The sequence below is a fragment of the Leopardus geoffroyi genome, chromosome A1, assembly GCF_018350155.1.
Source record: "Leopardus geoffroyi isolate Oge1 chromosome A1, O.geoffroyi_Oge1_pat1.0, whole genome shotgun sequence".
NCBI classification, from domain to species: domain Eukaryota; kingdom Metazoa; phylum Chordata; class Mammalia; order Carnivora; family Felidae; genus Leopardus; species Leopardus geoffroyi.
In genome coordinates, this window is record NC_059326.1 from 80538201 (window position 1) to 80556343 (window position 18143).

General features: G+C 50.6%; 1 protein-coding gene and 1 long non-coding RNA gene across 3 annotated transcripts in view; one reads left to right on the top strand and one right to left on the bottom strand.

Annotated features, from left to right (window-relative positions):
- LOC123599829 lies at window positions 1-11541 on the top strand. The gene is made up of 3 exons (XR_006713309.1): window positions 1-222; window positions 5251-7189; window positions 10521-11541. It is a non-coding gene; the product is annotated as an uncharacterized LOC123599829 (long non-coding RNA).
- The window catches only part of LOC123599820 (sperm acrosome-associated protein 7-like), a 19209-nt gene continuing 12546 nt past the window's right edge, over window positions 11481-18143 (bottom strand). For both annotated transcript variants that reach the window (XR_006713308.1, XM_045482156.1), the window contains exons 5-6: window positions 14149-14229; window positions 11481-11702 (exon numbers count right to left, since the gene is read on the bottom strand). Coding sequence is in view for 1 of the 2 variants with exons in the window: in XM_045482156.1 (XP_045338112.1) it covers window positions 11629-11702; window positions 14149-14229 (155 nt within the window). In the remaining variant the exon portion in view is untranslated. The remainder of the gene's footprint in view (window positions 11703-14148; window positions 14230-18143) is intronic.

Genomic DNA, 18143 nt, shown 5'->3' on the forward strand with positions numbered 1-18143 from the left:
AGCGGGCCAGGGAGCAGGGGGCGTGGCCTAAGCGGAGGCGGAGCCTGGAGAGCAGGCGAAGTGGCCTGGAGCAGGGGGCGGTGCCCAGCTGGTCCCGGGTAGCGGGTCTGGACCAGGAGGCTGGCCGGGAGTGGGGCGGAGCCTGGGGAGTCCGTGATGAGGCCGGGGGCAGAGGGCGGGGCCTAGTGGGGTCCCGGATGCGGCAGACGCCTGGAGCGGGAGGTAGGTCGGGAGAGGGCGGGGCCTGGGAGCGGGCGACGAGCCCGGGGGCAGGGGGCGGGGCCTAGCGCGGTCGGAATGGGGCTGATGCTCCGAGCTGAGGCTGGACGGAACCTGGAGCAGGGGGCTGGGAATGGGGAACCTGGAGCCGGGAACGGAGGGATGGGACTCGGGAACCCGGAACGGGGACTTGGGATCCGGGAACGGGGAGTGCGGGGGCGGAGAGCCCGGGGGCCCGGACTGGGAGGCGGGGAGCGGGGAGCTGCGCCGAGGCGGATCCCCGGCCGCGCGGGTGGGGTCGGCTCTCAGCCGCGTGCCCCACCCAGACCCCAGGCCCCGCAGTCCAGACCAGCCTCCGCCCGGCTCCGTCCTCTCCAGGCGCCTGCCTGTCGGGCGAGCTTCGAGAGCAGCCAGCAAAACCCTGGAAAATCCTGTCAGTGACAATCACAATGAGAATCACAGTTTTCTTAACAGATTTTTCCTCTGATTATGAGTAATACGTGAATATCAATAATTTCACTATCGAGGAATAACTACTATCAACGTTTATGGGTAGTTCCTTACAGTACCTTTACCACATAGTTTCGTTATATATATTATTTTTCCTTGTATATATTGCCTTTTTTCCTTTTTTTTTTTTTTTTTTTACAGAATTCTGAATCACAGTAATTCAACTTTAAGTAGGTAACCAGATGTCTGGGAAAATAATAGTGCATGAGATAGCACCTGGCAGCATTAGTTAATAAGAAATTAGGCATCTCGTCCCTAACAAAGGAAATTGTTAATTTATGGTATAAACGTACAACACATTCCTCTATTCGTTAAACAAACATGTTGATTACAATGCGAATGGAGCACTTTGGGAGGTGCCCCAGATGCAGTGAGGGAAAGCAGCAGTATTTCAATTCAGGGGGTGATTAGTAATGCATGGGAAATATGAATGAGGCAGGTTCTGTTTCCTTTCCAGGAATTTATAATCTAGTAGATGAGGCAGGGAAGAATATTTCAGTAGGCGAAGCAGTACCTTTTTTGTTTGGACCAGAAAGGTAGAACTATGCTGTAAACTCATTGCAAGCTTGAATTCTGGAGCAGACAGAATTCAACCATTTTTCTTTTCATACACCAGGCTGATTTTAATCTCATTATGTCTGTAAGATGTGCACCATAATGACTTCCATCCTTCCTGGGAAAGCAGCACCCCATTTTGTAAGATGCCTTGTCATCTGTAATAACTAGAGGGAGGGATTACTTATGCCTCTTTATAGTGCTTGCTGCAGTGGACGGAACTGAGACACAGATAAGCTGAGAACTTGCACAAGGACAAACGGTGTGCCTGGGGCAGAGCTGAGAATAATTGCCAGACCTAGTTTCCAATCCAGTTAGATTTTTTTAACTTTGGAATATATTTTGCATAAAGAGCCTTAAGGCCTAGGAAAATAAAGTAGGTTATAGTGGCACCATACTTAGAATGCTGTCTTTCCTCAATTAAGGTTACTTTCTGGTTTTCAGAGTTGCTAGGAGTATGTAGATATTTATTTATTTATTTTTATGTACATATTTAAGTAGCTGAAATAGATCGTCAACCTAGATATGATGGTGGGTCCCTAAGATAGCCTGCATGATAATTGTGGATGGAACAGTTATAAAGGGTGTCCAATGAGTACTCCAAATTCCAGTGTTCTGGTTGGTTGGTCCCAAGTTTTGCCCAACTCATTATTACCAATTATGGATTTTCTTTGGGATTCTTGTTTTTACAAAGCTCTGGGGAAAGGGAGGAAACCAGATTCATCACTCATGTGCTTTGATTTATTTGACAAAGCAACCATAAATAAGTGACAGAACATTCTCTTCTTGACCAAACTACTCTGTCTTCCCCCAAATTTTGACTAGGCTTAAATGTTTGGATTTGTGTATTTGTCTCTGCATTGTCCAGTTTTAGCAAGACTCCTGCTAAGTTGGTTGAGCTAGAATTCCCATCCCCCATATCAGATCGTCTTTGATATCTAATCAGTTTCTTCACCCCCCAGCCACCCCCAAGTGGTGTTGGCTCAACCCAGCCTGCCTTCAGCAAGAATCCTGCTGGGTCAGTTTAGCCAGAACCTGATGGTTAGCTGACCCTGCTGTTTTGTCGTAGTAATTTTCCACCCTCCATCGCCCACCCAGGGTAAAGAAGTTGCCCATGCTGTTCTCAGAGCCGAGTCCGATCTCTCTCCCCAGAGTCCGACCTCTCTCCCCACTGCAAGCAAAAGTGGGGTCCTGGTTCCCACTTGCCGTAGCCTCCTCTGAGTACAGTCCACCTTGCTATGCTTTAACACGTCTCACTAAATGATGTTTTTGACTAATAATCTTTTTCTTTAACATAAGCAAACTTGTGTATTTGAAGAAGTGATTCGGAAACATGAAAGAAAAGAGGAAGACCCAAAATCCCAAAGTATCAAAATAAGATAACACAACCCCCCCCCCCCCCCCCCCCCCCCCCCCCCCCCCCCGCCCTGCACTTAGGATTGCATTGTGTGAGAATTGCTTAAATGGGCTCAGGTGAAGGCTCATCCCCTCAGGTGAAGGGCTCGGGTGAAGGCACATCCCAGTCAGAGGTGCGCAGAACTGCCCACACGCTGTGGAGACATCAGTGGGGCTGTTTTCACACTTGGAACAGGACATGGTCAACGCCATGTCATGGGAGGGGAGACTGCAGAAGAAAGCAGGACCCAGGCTATGCACCACGCTAAGACACTGTCCTTCATTACTGCAAGTGAGAGGCTTTGCTGTGATGCCAGGTGATGGGTGAGGGCTCAGAGGAAGACCCACATCCGATTTGCAGCTGGCTGTGTGTGGGTAGCCCACTGGGACGTTGCCCTCAGCCTGGGCTGCAAAGTGGGAGCACAGCCTTACTGTTCTCTCTCGTCCATGACCCCCCATCTACCTCCCTCCATGGGGCCAGATCCATCTTTTAAGAAGGCAAATACACTTAAAATTGGACACCGAGCAGCGTCTCGGTCTGTTCCAGCCTGCATAACAAATACCACAGACTGGGGGGTTTAAACAACAAACTGGAAGACTGCGAGTCTGAGATCAGGATGCTAGCAGGGACCCTCTTCCTGGATCACAGATGACATCTTCTTTCTGTGAACCCACTCAGTGCAGAGGGAACCACCTCTCTGGTGTCTCTTCTCTGCAGGGCACTGACCCCATCATAGATGTTATCCTACCCTAATCACCTCCCAAAGGCCCCACCTCCAGATAGCATCACGTTGGCGTGAATTTCGGGGACACAGGCATTCAGTCCGTAGCAAACAACTTCCTAGACTCCTGTTATTCAGATACCACTCCCACGTGGATTTTTACCACTTCTATGTGGACTTTTGTATCCACAGAGGATCTGTGCTATTAATAATTTTCTTAAAATAACTTCATTTTTTGGAATTACTGACTTACGTTCTCTTTATTAAGAAAACACCAATGAGTTTATGGTGCCAAACTACATTTTCCTCATTTAAACAAATCCACAATAAAATAACACATGCTCATGTGCTTCCCAAATCAGTTCCCACGGTTGGTGGTGCTACACCACACTTTGGAAATTGTTCCTTGGGAGCAAAATCCCAGATCTGTTCCTTGGCCTGTTGACATGCCTACAGCCAGGGCCTGCCTGCCTCTCTGGACTTGTCTTTCCTCCTCACAGGCTGTCCAGGGAGCCCTTGAAACCAAGGGTGCTTCTGCTGAAGGCTTCCACCCCATCCCCAGTGCTTCTTTCCCCTGTTGTGACCAAATCATGCCTCCCTGAGTGCTTTAGAATGTGACCTGATTTGGAAATGGAATCATTGTAGATGTAACTAGTTAAGATGAAGTCATAGTGGGGCAGGCCATCCCCAAACCCAATGTGACTGGTGTCCTTATAAAAAGGGGCATCTGGACACAGATGCACACATGGGGAGAACACCATGAGGCAGAGATGGAGGGGTGCAGCAGAAGTCAAAGAACCCCAAGGATGGCCAGCAACACCAGAGGCAGGGGGACACCTGGGGCAGGTCCCCTGTCACGACCTCCTTGGGAGGTCCAGCCCTGCCCACACCCGGCCTCCAGAGCGAGAGGGCTTAGGTTCAGGTTGCCCAAGCCCGGTTTGCTGGGCTTGATTGTGGCAGCCTCAGGATACTTGCCCAGGACACAGGCTTTGCTGGGGAGGCTTCCCCACTGCCCACTGCCCCCTGCCCCCTGCCCACAATCCAATCCAAGTGCCTCTCCTTCCAGAAGCCTCCACCAGGCAACAGCTGGAGCCTCCTTCCCCTCTACTCCAGGGTTCCCAGGTGTCTGGCATTTTAGTTTCCTCCCACCCTTGGATGAAAACATTTAAAAACCCAGCAAATAAATGTTACTCATTTTTAGTCATAAAAACTTGATTGTTAACAGGCGTTTTCTGAGATGGCCTCTCCACTTCCAACAGGCCTCTTGACGAGTAGAAACATACTCCAAGCTTGCTTCTGGTGGCTCCAGGTGGGAAGGCAGAGAGAGGTGGCCTCTCTCTGCTCTGAAAGGGAGCCCCCAGGCAGGGCTCAGAGCTTGCTCTGCAAACCAGTGTCCTGTTGAATAAAGTACTGGACGGATGCCTTTCTCTCTCGCTCCCTCCACCTCTGTCTCTATGTCTGTCTGTCTTTCCATATTTCCATCATTGTCTCTCTGTCTCTTGTCTCTTACTCTCCATCATCACTGTATCTTTCCTGTGAGGACAGAGCCCCACCCATGCTGAGCCTACAATACAAATTTGTTGAGTGACAGGAGGCTAAAGGCTGAAACTCAGATCAGTTGGCAGCTCCTTGTCAGGAAGGGGAGACTTGCTGTGGACCAAGGATGTCAGTTATTGAGCATCAAGATTCTGGAATCTTACTGATTGTCCTGCATCTTACTCCTGTCTTGTGAAAAAAGTGATTAGTGCTGTAATGGGAAAAATTCAATTATTTTTCCTTCTGATGTAGAAAAAAAAACCAGTTCTTCCTCACTGTGTTTCTTCCCCATGTGTCTCCTTTGCCTTCACAGAGAACACTTCGCTTCTGATGCTTGTGGTCACCAAATGCGTGGAGGTTTTTTCCCCCACACAATTCTCTCTAACACCAGCTCAAGTCTGACACCATCGACCCGGAGATGGGACCAGACGCCACAGGTTAAGGGCTCAGCCCCACAAGACTGCCCTGACCTCCACTTCAGCTGCCACTGTCCCCTGTGCTTCTGACTGACTCACTACAGATGGGAGGCTCCCACGAGCCCCTCCTAAGGTTAGTTTGCTAAAGCAGCTCACATAATTCAAGGGAACACTTAGAAGTTTATTAAAGGACATGAAAGAAAACCCCACAAATCAACATCCAGGTGAAGGGATGACAGGAAAAGGTCAGGAAGGGGCTCAAATCCACAAACCGTGAGATCATGACCTGAGCCAAAACCAAGAGTCGGATGCTTAACCAACTGAGCCAGCCAGGCGCCCCAATGACTTCAACCGAACAAAAAGGACCAGAAATGAAGTAAAAGATAAGCTATAGGTCCACGGAAATAGACTGCAAGTCATTTAACAAAGGACTTATATTCAGCATATACAAAGAACTTCTACAAATCAAGAAGAAAGACATGAACAACAAAAATGGGCAAAGATATGAATAGGCAATTCACTGGAAGGAAACACGAATATCCAATAACCAAGACATTCAGTAACCAGTGATTTCTCCTGTCCTACTGAATGGATTAATCCTGTCCACCGGCAAAAATTTGCATGGATGCTCTACCTTAGGACAACAGCTCTCTTTCCCATATGTATCTTTCCAGCGACTGTGCATATTTCTATTTCCCTTCTTCCCTAATGTCAAAGAATTTATATATAGTTGACACTTGAGCAATGGATCTTGGGCACTGACCACCACCACACAGCTGAAAATCCACATATGACATTGACTGCCCCCCTCTGCAACTTTACTACTAATAGCCTACTGCTGATCAGAAGCTTAACCAGTAACATAAACAACACAGATTTTGTGTCCTATGTACTATATGCTTTATTCTTACGATAAAGTAAGCCAGAGAAAAGAAAACCTTCTTAAGAAAATCACAAGGAGGAGGAAATACATTTACAGTGCTGTGCTGCAAAAGACCTGTATGTAAGTGCACCAGTGCAGTTCAAGCCTGTGGTGTTCAAGGGTCAGCTGTAGTTTTTGCCTTGCTCTCCAGCAGGGCATCAGTCCCCAGCAGTCCTGTGGAATAGCTCCTGGCAAACTCATCACAGCCTCCGGGTTTGCCAACCCACAGTCTCTGCTAATCTTGTGTTTCAGGGTGTGGAGTGGCTGGGCAGCTGGCTCCTCTTGGGAACATGATGTCCTGGCTTCTGTGACTCTGCAGCTTTCCTGTGCAACCTCCAAATGCTCAAGGGCCCCAGGCCTCAGACCTAGGCCCTTTACTCTCTTTACTTTCTTCCTGGGCAATCACATCAAATCCCATACCTTCAAGTACTGTTTACATACTGATGATTCCTAAATTCATGTCTCCGGCCTGGACCTTTCCTGCAGCCCAGACTCATAAACCCAGCAGCTTAGTCCTTATCTCCATTAGGATCTCTCCTAGACAACTCCACTGATGCCCCAAATGGAATTCCTGAGTCACCCCTACACCTGTTACTCCCACTCACCACTCCACCCCCACTCTCTGTCTCTGTGAAAGACCCAGACATGTCTACCCAGGGGCTCAAGTCCAGCACCCAGGGGGCAACGCTATGCTCACTGTAGATCTCGGTGGCTCTACCTCAAATATGTCTTCAGTGCACAGGCTTCTTTCTATCCCTACCACCCCAAGCCATGCTTTCCTGCTTAAACCAGTGTGACTGCCTCTTGGCTTTTCTTGTTCAGGATATAAATCCAACAATAGCTCTGGCTTAAAACCTGCCAATATTTTTCCACTAATAGTAAAAGAATATCCACATGGCACAGACTTGAATGTTGTTAGTAAGATTGTGGAACTGAATTTAACACTTTATTTATATTTTAAAAATGTTTTAATGTTTTTTTGAGAGAGAGAGAGAGAGACTGAGTGCGCAAGTGGGGGAGGGGCAGAGAGAGAGGGAGAGAGAATCCCAAGCAGACTCCATGCTGTCAGTGCACAGCCCAACGTGGGGCTCAATCTCATGAACCATGAAATGATAACCTGAGCTGAAATCAAGAGTCAGACACTTAACCAACTGAGCCACCCAATCCCCTCAATTTGACACTTTATTTAATTTTAACTTACTTAGATTTGGATTTAAAAGCAATTATTGGCAAAAATTTAAGAGTCTAAACAACTTAAAATCAACTTGGATATGAGTACCTGCTCTTTCTACTGTAACCATTGTGAAATGTAAACGCAGATCAAATATTCCCAGGGAAAATGTAGCACTCCCATTGAGACATGCCGTACCTGTAAAATGGACCCCGGATTGGTAAGAGTAAAAGAATATAAAATTCTTCATGAATGATTTTTAATATGGAGTGCATATTCAATTTGTAACATTTTGGATACGTTGGGTTAAATAAATTATATCGCTCAAATGATTGTCACCTGTTTATTTTTACTTTTTTTTTAAGCGTGGCTCATGGAAAAATCTTCCTTATATACGTAATTCTCACATTTTGTTTCTATTGGTCAGCTTGGCATGTATTATCTATCCATAAATCAATGTAAGTAGTTAGTTTTTTTTTTGTTGTTGTTGTTTTTTTTCTTTTCTGGGGGAATACCAGCAGTTTCTTTGTCTGAGTGCTGGGCTTGACCTAAGGCCCATTTTGAAGAAAGGAATGAGTATCTTTGAAGAGTAGGATCACCAGCAGATGGTAAATGCTCCTGAGGGCTCGGGAGGAATGAGAGCCTGAGCCCAGGCCAACCAACTGCTCTGCCCCACGGTGGGCACCTTCTCCCCTCCCCCAGGCGGCACGGGCAGCATCCTGGACTGTTCACACGGTGTTTCTCTTTCTCTTCCTCCCTCTCTTTTTGCTAAGTGTGTGCGGTTGAAATTATATAAGTTAAATGCAAGTAAGTTAAATATGCATGGGATATGAGGCAACTTTCAGTTTAAAATAACTATAATGTAATCTTGCAACTGTTTATACTTCTAAACAGAAGTATAAATAGACATACCTATTTTCACCCTATAAATCGATGTGAGAAATGGTTTTTCACCTGTGAGTTTCTGGGGGGTGAGATGTTAGGGACATATATATTTTTTAATATGTCTATAGTACTTGACTTTTTAATGTTTATTTTTGGGAGCGAGAGAGACAGAGCACGAGTGGGGGAGGGGCAGAGAGAGGGGGAGACACAGAATCCAAAGCAGGCTCCAGGCTCTGAGCTGTCAGTACAGAGCCTGACGTGGGGCTCAAACTCACAAGCCGTGAGATCATGACCTGAGCCGAAATCGGATGCTCAACCGACTGAGCCACCCAGGCTCCCCAAGTACCTGACTTTTTAAATGAGCATTTTCCGGTGGGGTGATTAATGGTTCTTATAACAAAGTCTAGACATTACAGAAATACATAAAGTAGATAGTGAGATGAAGGTCCCTCATAATTCCACCCCAGTGATGGTCACACGTGTTGTATATGTTTACACACACAAATATAAGTATTGTTACACATTAATCTACCCATGGTGTTTCCAGTAAAATAGACTCCTCTTACCCACAGTGTCTGTACCTAAAATTGGTAAATTTTAGGCAGCTTTCCATGCTGGCGGTAGGCATCCCTACCGCCCTTTCTAAAAGCCCGTGGTTTGCCAGTGTGTGTCTGAGCATGATTTACCTTCCTATCCTTTATAGATGAATGCATCTTTTTTTTTCTTTTTTCCAATTATGAGAGATGTTGCAGTGAATACATTTATATACAGTTCTTGGCATAGTTGCCCAGTTTTCTGAGATGGAATCCTGGTCGATTTTCTGCGCAGTTTAATGGCTTTACATACACTTCCAAGTTACCATTCAGAAAATGTGGGCAAATTTACACTCCCACCAACGATGTTTGAGCCTGCCTGTTTCCTCACACCTTGGCCAATACTAGATATTAATCGTATTTTTAACTTTAGGAAATCTGATATGCATAAGCGATTCATCCAGCAAGTATGTACGTCATTAACTTACAATTCTAAAAATATGAATGAGACTGCTACAGAGGGTCTATGTGTTTTAGGTTCCTGTGTGTTACGTATTCCTGCCGAGTTACCAATTGGTTTGCTTGGGTTATTTGTAAATGTTCTGTTAATTTATTATTTAAAAAAATTTTTTTTAACATTTATTTATTTTTGAGAGAGGGAGGGGGAGAGAGAGAGAGCGCGCTAAGAAGGGGCAGAGAGGGAGACACGGAATCTGAAGCAGGTTCCAGGCACCAAGATGTCAGCGCAGAGCCTGATGTGGGGCTTGAACCCACAAACCGTGAGATTATGACCTGAGCCGAAGTCCAGCGCTCAACGAACAGAGCCACCCAGGCACCTCTGTTCTGCTAATTTATAAGAGCCTTTTATATTTAAGAATACTGACTCTGTCATGTTACAGGGTTGTCTTCGCTATTTTAATGTCTCCCTTTCCTTGGCCAGACTCATCTGCTTTATGCAGTCAAGTCTGACCACGTATTTTTCTTCATAGTTGCTGTCCTTGGAGTTGTGCTAAGAAAAGAATGCTGAGATTATGACAATATCCCTGTGCTAGCGATCGACTTATTGTGCTTCTGCTGTGGCATCCACTCTGTCACAGGGGGTGGGACGTCCTGACGGGTTTTTGGTTGCCATAGACGCAGCGCCCAGCTTCAGGAGTCGGGGCTGCTGGAGGGCACGTGACAAGGGACACCGCCCGTCCTGGTCTGGGAGGGCCCTGTTTGTTCCTTCACCCTTGCTCTGAGGGGTCTGTGGCGGTAGGACGATGGGCACACGCAGAGGGACAGGCCGGCCTCGCAGCTCCTCCCAGCCCCCCTCGGACCATCTTTCCTGCCGCCCTGCACCTGGGGCCGACTGGTTGGGCACCTTCCCCACCGAGCTGGGACTCTGGTCTCAGGGACAGGCCCTTCTGATTCTGAGGGTACCCTCCCTCAGCCCCGGGGTCCCCTTCACTGCTCTCTCTCCACCTTCACCCTTGCTCCCCGACCACATGGACTGTTGTAGTTCAAGTTCCTCTGTTTAAATGACTGGCTGGACCCAGACCGGCACCGTTGCCTCCTGTGTTCTCCCAGGCTCTGTGGTGCTGATATCCTTGATATTTACATCTTGAACCCATCCTGGGCGGTGTGTGTTAAAGCTCTGACTTCGTGCTTTCCCAGGGGGCTCGTGCACTGTCCCCAAACCTCCCGTGTGGCTCTGCATTGACCGTCTGTCGTGTGCACCACACATCACGACTCTCAGGATTTCTGGACACCCCACTCCATTCCGCTGAGGTTCTGTCTGTTCCTGAGCCACAAGTCTAGAGCCTGTAGCTTCATAATACGCCACTTGCCAGACCCCCTCTCATGTCTGTGTTCTGAGAGGACATCTCAGCAACCACCACCCACTCCCTTTCTCCCCAACATAGATGATCTCGGTCCACAACAACGTTTAAAGATAGCAATACAAAGACCGACGTCCTGGAAAACTAAAAATTCTAACTTCCCAGGAGCAGAAAGGAATAAATGAAGGCGCGCGACGGTTGGGGATTATCCCCAAGAGCCTGCTGTATAAAACCCGACGTGTTGTGCACCTTCCCACGCCACGGCTCTTGCACCCAAAACACACATGATGACTACTTATTTTAATTTGCAGAATTGATGTCCCCAATGCAGCTTCAAACCAGGAAATGATGCACTGGGACTGGTTTGGAGCAACAGGAGCGGCCCCCACCGCTCTGCAGAGAACGGGACAGGGCAAAGCGGCAGAAGCCCCATCGTGGAATCGCACGTGGGAGCCTCACTCTCACCCTCACCCTCCTCCAGAGGCCTGTATCGTCCTTCTCTCCTTCACTGGTTACTCAGAAGACATGGGGTCTTCCCCTCCCAGCCAGGGCTAACCGGCCCTCCCTGCGCTCTTGACCTCAGGCTGCCACCTGTGGGGGGTGGACCCTGGGCATGTATATCCTGCGGGTTCTGTTTCTCTGGGGGAATCCCAATGGGTCCATAGGCTGTGAGGTTACGTTTCTTCAAAGTTCATCCTGTTAGACAACAGTAAGGTTTGGACACTCATTTTTCAGGCTCAATTAGACTTTCATTTTTTGGTGGGAGTATAAGGGAAAAAACCACATCACCTCTAAGTTAATATTTAAATGTGTTCATTTTATTTGGCACTCCTTGAATAAAGAGATTCTTCTTTATAGAAAATAGTGATTCTATTTTATTTTTCCTCCTAGTGGCGGGGTGAGTGGATGTCCCCTCAGGCAGTCTTGGCTTCTCAGTTCCGGCTCTATTTCCCCTTGTGGTGTTTGGCTCCTTTGAACAAACGCCTGTGCTTCTGTAGTCTTTGTTTGAGAGAGTTGCCTGTTTGGAAAGAGGAGATTTTCTTGAGAAATCCTCTGTGTTCCTAGGAAGCTGGTTTCACACCAACCTATGGTTCGCTCACACGGGTGTGTACTGGGCCGAGCCCTGGGCTGAGAGACTGAGGGGCACCTGACCTACCACAAGAGACTTCCTCGGGGTCGTCCCGGGTGTGGCCCTCCCCCAGGTCCAGGGCGGTGGGAATGTGTGTGGGCACCTCAGTCTGCCCCCGGCACCCCCGTGGGGCAGGTGCTCTGAGCACCCCACTTAAGAGAACAAAGAAGCTGAGGCTTAGGATGTGCTGTCCCCTGCCCTGGGTCACCCCAAGTCGACACAGCTTTTTGGGAGTCAGTTGGGGATCTGAACCCAGGTCAGGCCGACTCCAAATCCTGCACTCTGAGCCGCTGCCCAGCCCGTGGCAGGGAGCCTGACCCTATGTGCACTGAGTGTGCACATAGATGAGCCATTCAGTGAGGGGGACTGTCCTCAGTTTCCCAAAGGAGCCATGAGAGGAGAGAGTCCGGGTGGGGGGAATGGGCTTGCAAGGATGCAGAGGACAGCAGGGGGCAAGCCGGAGCCCCGAGAGGTCAGGGCGAACTCGGAGGCACTGTTTGCAGGAGGGAGAGGGGGAAGGTGTGGTTTCGGGTGAAGGTGGCAGTGGGCCAGGTGGGGAGAGCCCTGGCAGGATCTTGGGGAGCCCAGGCCAGGATGCAGAGAGGGGAGGAGCTGTGGGGAGGCGGTCGCAGAGGTAGGACCAGGTGGGGGCCAGGCCGCACCCTTTAATGCCTCCCTGCCACGGCCTTCTGCCTCCAAACCCGGTGAGGGCTCCTCTGGGCACTACTGGGCTGGGCTGGGGGTGTCCCCTCCCCTCGGGGGTACCCCCTGTGGACGCAGTCCTGTGATGTCAGGCTCTGGGAGGTCAAGGACCTCAGTCCCTCCCGTGCACGCACTGCTGGGCCCCCAGCCCTGGCACCAGAGGAGTGCCCGCCGTCCATCCCCCAGACAGGCAGGCCCAGGGCCAACGTGCAGGAGCCACAGCAGGTGGAAAGGCCCTGCCTCAGACACTGGAGCCATAGGGACGTTCCTGTTCTCACGACAGAACTCTCAGGGCCCGGGGACTGGGGATTTGGCAAAGTCTCCCTGACATCTGACTAAAGCAGCAGAAAGTGGCTGGATGTCAGTACCGGTCGGTAAGTTTGTGGCAGGCGGGGCAACCGCTCACCCCCCTTTCAACCCCTGACTGCACTGGACTGTCCCACTGGGAGGAAGTGCAGACCGCAGGGCCTGCGATTTCAGGGTCCCAGGGCTGGCTCTGGCCCCGCACAGTCAGAGTGGCTCCTGGCTGCTTGGTGACCAGTCACACAATGCGAGGTCTCTAGTGACCCGTCTGTGGTTCCACCCTGCTGGGCATTTAAACAAAGGACAAAATAGCAGGCTGGCCACAAGAGGATGACGGGGGGGTGGGGGTGGGGGGTGGGGGTGGGGTGGTTTGAAGGAGCGGCTGACCGGAAGACGCCGGACCCAGAAGTGTCCCAGCAGGCTGGAGCAGAGGGCGATCTAACCTTCCCCTGGAATGTGGGCGCCTCGAGGGCAGGGGTCCGTGTCCACGGTGCTCAGTCCCCAGAACTGGGAAGGGTGTGGGCCCATGGTAGGTGCCCAGTGAGCACTGATGGAGGCGAATGAAGGTGGCCAGGTGTAAGTGTTTGGTCCTGCACTTGGCTCTACGAGGACCCAACTAATGGGGCTGCACCGAGGCCCATTTACAAACCCCCGGAAGTCTTCGCTAACACTAGCTTGAAATGTGGGCGTGATCCGCCCCCAAACCCGGCGGTCTCAGGGTGCGTGGACCGGTGTGTGGTAGAAAGAACGCAGGAGGTGCTGATTCGAACCATCTATGGGACTACAGAGTCTACCTGGGAGAGGCTGGGAGGCCAGGAGGAGGACTGGCCTGGAGAAGAGGCTCAGGAGTGTTCTGGAAAGTTCCAGGAAGAAGCATGGGGCCGGGGCAGAAGCCACCAGGGGAAATTCGTGGACCAACTTCAGCGTTTAGGAAGTTGTCTGAAAGGGCAGGGATGGGAGGAGTGGGGAGGGCGGAGGGCAGGGGCGCTCAAAGGTGTGGGACTCCCCGGGTGGGCGGCTTGGGGACCTTGTGGGCCTGGTCCTGTGGTATGTGGTGGTGGGCCCACAGGTCCCAGGGACAGCTGAGAAGGGAGGGGACACCCACACGTGGCCCAGGACTCGTGGGATTTGGACTCAATGGGCCAGGAGTCCCGCACTGACAACACAGGAAACCCGCGGGGGTCCCTGCCAGTCTGCCCAGGGACTGAGTCACCTGCCCCTCCAGAGAGCTGTCCCCTGGAGCAGACGGTTTACTTCTCTCCACGGCGGGGGCAGGAGCAGCCGTCCTCCACACTTATCTGTCACCAAGATGGCCCCAAGTTCCGTTTACCTAAAGCTCTTTGAAGGTTGTCAATGATTTTTTCCAGAACTGCTAGGCTTTTAATCTGATAAAGTGTCTCTTTCTCCTCTTCTGTGGGAAAAATTAAGCACAATGATCAAGATTTAACACACAACTGTGGTCTAATTCCAAACTCCTGTTTTTCCTTTCAACCAGGCTGTCTGGAGCTCAGCTGGGGCTCTGTGCCTGTCCCCTGCACTGCCTCCTCAGGGCCCGTGGCCCCGTGGTTCGTGGCTCTGCATGGACCTTTCATTCCCTCCCGTCAGCTCAGAAAGGGGCCGGGATGGTCAACACACACACTCCGTCTGTTCGTCAACCAGCTCACAATGGGGCTGCATGTGCCGCTTTCCTTTACCATCCCCCATGTTGTGCAATGTCTCTTAGCACGTGACAGGTGTCATCACGAAGTCAAACGTAAGACTGTGCTACAGAAGATCAGCCATTGGGAAGAGGAGAAATTCCACTGGCAGTCCCACCATGGCGCTTAGTGGGAGAGAAGGGCTCCAGCCCAGGAAGAAGAGCCCGTCAGTTTCCAAGAGGTGCCCTGCCGTGGCGGCCAGAATTTCACATCAGAGATTCATTCCTTGGAGCCTACTTTAAACCCTCTTTGCCGCGCTGTCCCCAGGTGTGGCGTAGGAGGACGACGTTGTGGTGTCTATACTTTTTTGTCTCTGGGGCAGTGGGTGGTGGAGCTCAGCGTAGCCCTGAGCAATGAGTCCTCAACATGTGGGGTTGCTTGACCGCCCTGCTGAGAGCCCGCCCATGTGCCCGCCGGGGGCGAGGGCTGGAGCTCCGGGAAATGCCCGCCTGTGGCCACAGGCCCAGGATGCACACCTGCTCCCAGAGGGGCCTGCGTGTTGCGTGGGCTCGGAGAGAAGGGACGCCTGGGGGTGTCCAGCTATGCCGAGCCGCAGGGGCCCCGAAATGTTCCCGGGAGCAGGTATCGGACCGTCTTTGATCTGCACGGTCATTTCTAGTGTCTCAGCCTAAGACCCTAGTCCTCAGGGAGGTGTTCTGATAGGACACTGTCACGCATGCTCCTGGAGGGGCCACCCCAGTGTGGCAGGGCCCCACTGAGGCTCATGGAGACCACCTGCCATGTGTCCCACTGTGGGAGTTCCAAGGCATGTCCCCACCTTCCCGCATGGGACCCTCCACCTGCTCCCCGCTGAGACAGCAGAGTGAAGGAGACCACAACCGCAGACCAGCTGGGGCAGGTGGGGCAGAACCCGGGCTGTCCCAGGTCCCCCTCCTTTTCCAGCTCCTTGCGTCCCAGTGATGTCCCTGGGCAGAGGGGTTGGGGGCACAGCGACCTTGCGTAGCCCATCTATGCAGGTGCTGTTGCTGTGATTTGAAAGGAGACTTTCAGAGTCCCCACTCTCTCTGGCTTCCCAGGATGAGTGGTGGGGCTCCCCTCTCGCCCACCATCACCCCCACTCCCAGCCTTCCCTGCTGGGGGCCCTGGTGCCCCTATGCTTCCCTCTCCTTCATTCCCTCTGTCCCATTGGTTGCCAACATCTTAAGGAACTTTCCTACAGGGAGGAAGAGAAATCAGATGGATTCTGATGTTTGTAACATGTGGGTATTCTAAGTGGGGACCCAGAGCAGGAGCCCTGCCTGGGCCCGAGGGTGCTGTGGCTCCCGGGCGGGCAGGTGGCCTTTGTCCTGCTCCTGGGCCATGGGGTGGACTCTGGGCGTGCAGCCAAAGGGCCCCCGAGGCTGGTTCGTTTCCTGGGAGGTGTGGTGGCTGCAAATTTTCAAACCACCTGCCAAGTGTGGCTGGTGAACCTGAGAGTCAGCCCCACCCGACCTGGGCCCCGGCCCAGCCCTCTGCCCAAAGGGCCGGAGCTCCACCGTTAGAGATCCATTCCTTTGAAAGATTCCCCTTGCCAGACTTTGCCTGCTCAAACACTAATAAGCAGCGACAGAACAGCCCCCTGACATGTTGGGGGCCAATGGCAGCCATCCTAGGCCATCGTGGGACACACCACTGACCTGACAATCAGACTCAGAATGAGTCCGTGTGTTCCTTATTCCCCGGGGAGGAGACAACTGAAGTACCTAAGTGTCCCAGTGAGGTCGTTGGTTGCAAGGGGAAAAGGGAAGAGGAGGGCCCCAAGAAAAGGAGGGCACATGCACGGAAAAGGACGTTAAGGCAGTTGATGTTATCCCAGAGCCGATGACAGATTTTAGGAGGTGGGCACGGCCCAGGACAGGCAGCCTGAGCCTGAACAGGCCGCCGCCCCCACCTGGTCCACCTCCACTGTCGTGCGCTGGGACAGGGGCTGCCTAACCCTCCGGGTCGGCTTTCCCAGATCAAGCAGATGGCTCAGGCCTGAGGACAGAGGAGCTTGAGGTGAGGCAGTAAGGGTCAGGTGGGAGGTCACCGGGGAGGAAGGGTCACTTTATCCTGCCTCAGGCTGCATTTCTGTTAGCATTTTCTCGTGGCTGGAAGGTCTGCATTTCATGGAATTTAAAAAAACAAAAACGCTACGTGGGAATTCTGGTGGCCTCTTGCTAGCGTGAGCCCCCCACCCAACCCAAACCTTTGCACGAAGTCACACGGGAGCCACCTGAGGTTCCTGGAAAGAGATCACACGCAGGAGGCTGTGGAGGTGTGGATTTCACGCGTCTGTGTTTGTTGCCTTCCTAGCTTCGACCCGGGTGTTGGCCCAGTGAGCTGCGACGCAGTGGCAAGGGCCCCGGAGCTCTGATAGAAACTCCATGTTTCTGGCCTCAGGGAGAGGAACCCCTGGGAGCAGAGCGTGCATGAGGGGGCTCGGGAGGGGAGAACGCCGGAAAGACGGCTTTCCTGATTCGGGGTGTGAAACCCCACCTGTCTCAGCCTCCCCCTTTAGCTGGTGGATACATGGGACCCTCAAACCAGCAGAGAAGAGACAGACTCAAACCACCACTCCCAAATGGCAAGATCAAGTACACCGTGGAAGCCTAACCAGGTGGGATGGCTTGCTAAAATAAGAACATTAATGTTCTCCAGAGGGTTCAATCGAAAACAGCATAATACTTACAATGCCCAGGAATAAACACACCATAATTCAATGTATAGAGAATCAGAAAAATATCACCAAATTTCAAGGGAAAATGTAATTGACAATACCAGCTTCTAGATGACTCAGATGTAGAATTATTAGGCAAAGACGTTAAAGCAGCTATTATAAACATGCTCCATGAGGTATAGAAAAGCACTAGAAGTGAGTGAAAAGATATTCTCTGAGAATAGCAGGGAAATAACTATGGTAAAGAATCGAAGGAGAATTACAGAGCTAAGATATACAACACCTGAAATGAAAATTTTACTGATGGGCTCAACAGTAGACAGAGATACTGTGGAGGAGCGAGAGAGAGAAGTTATACAAATGGAAATGGAAAGGAAAATATGTAAAAAATGAACAGAGTCTCAAAGACCCATGGGACAACATCACAAGGTATAATGCATGTGTGTAATTTGAGTCCTGGAAGAATAAGAGAAAAATTTTGGAGCAGAAAAAATATTTAAAGAAAAATATCCAAATAGTCATATAGATATTTAAATTTTTTAAATTTTTTTTTAACGTTTATTTTTGGGACAGAGAGAGACAGAGCATGAACGGGGGAGGGGCAGAGAGAGAAGGAGACACAGAATCGGAAGCAGGCTCCAGGCTCTGAGCCATCAGCCCAGAGCCCGACGCAGGGCTCGAACTCACGGACCGCGAGATCGTGACCTGAGCTGAAGTTGGCAGCTTAACCAACTGAGCCACCCAGGCGCCCCTAAATTTTTTAATTTATCAGAAACTTTTCCAAAAGATGCAAAGTAATGGTTTTACTGGTGAATTCTATCAAACATACAAGGAAGAAATGATACCAACCTTACTCAAACTTTTACAGGAAATAAGAAGCATTACTGCCTGACTCATTAAATGGGGTTAGCTTAACTTTAACCAGAATTTGACAGTAATGTTACAAAAAAAATAAATGAAAAAATTACA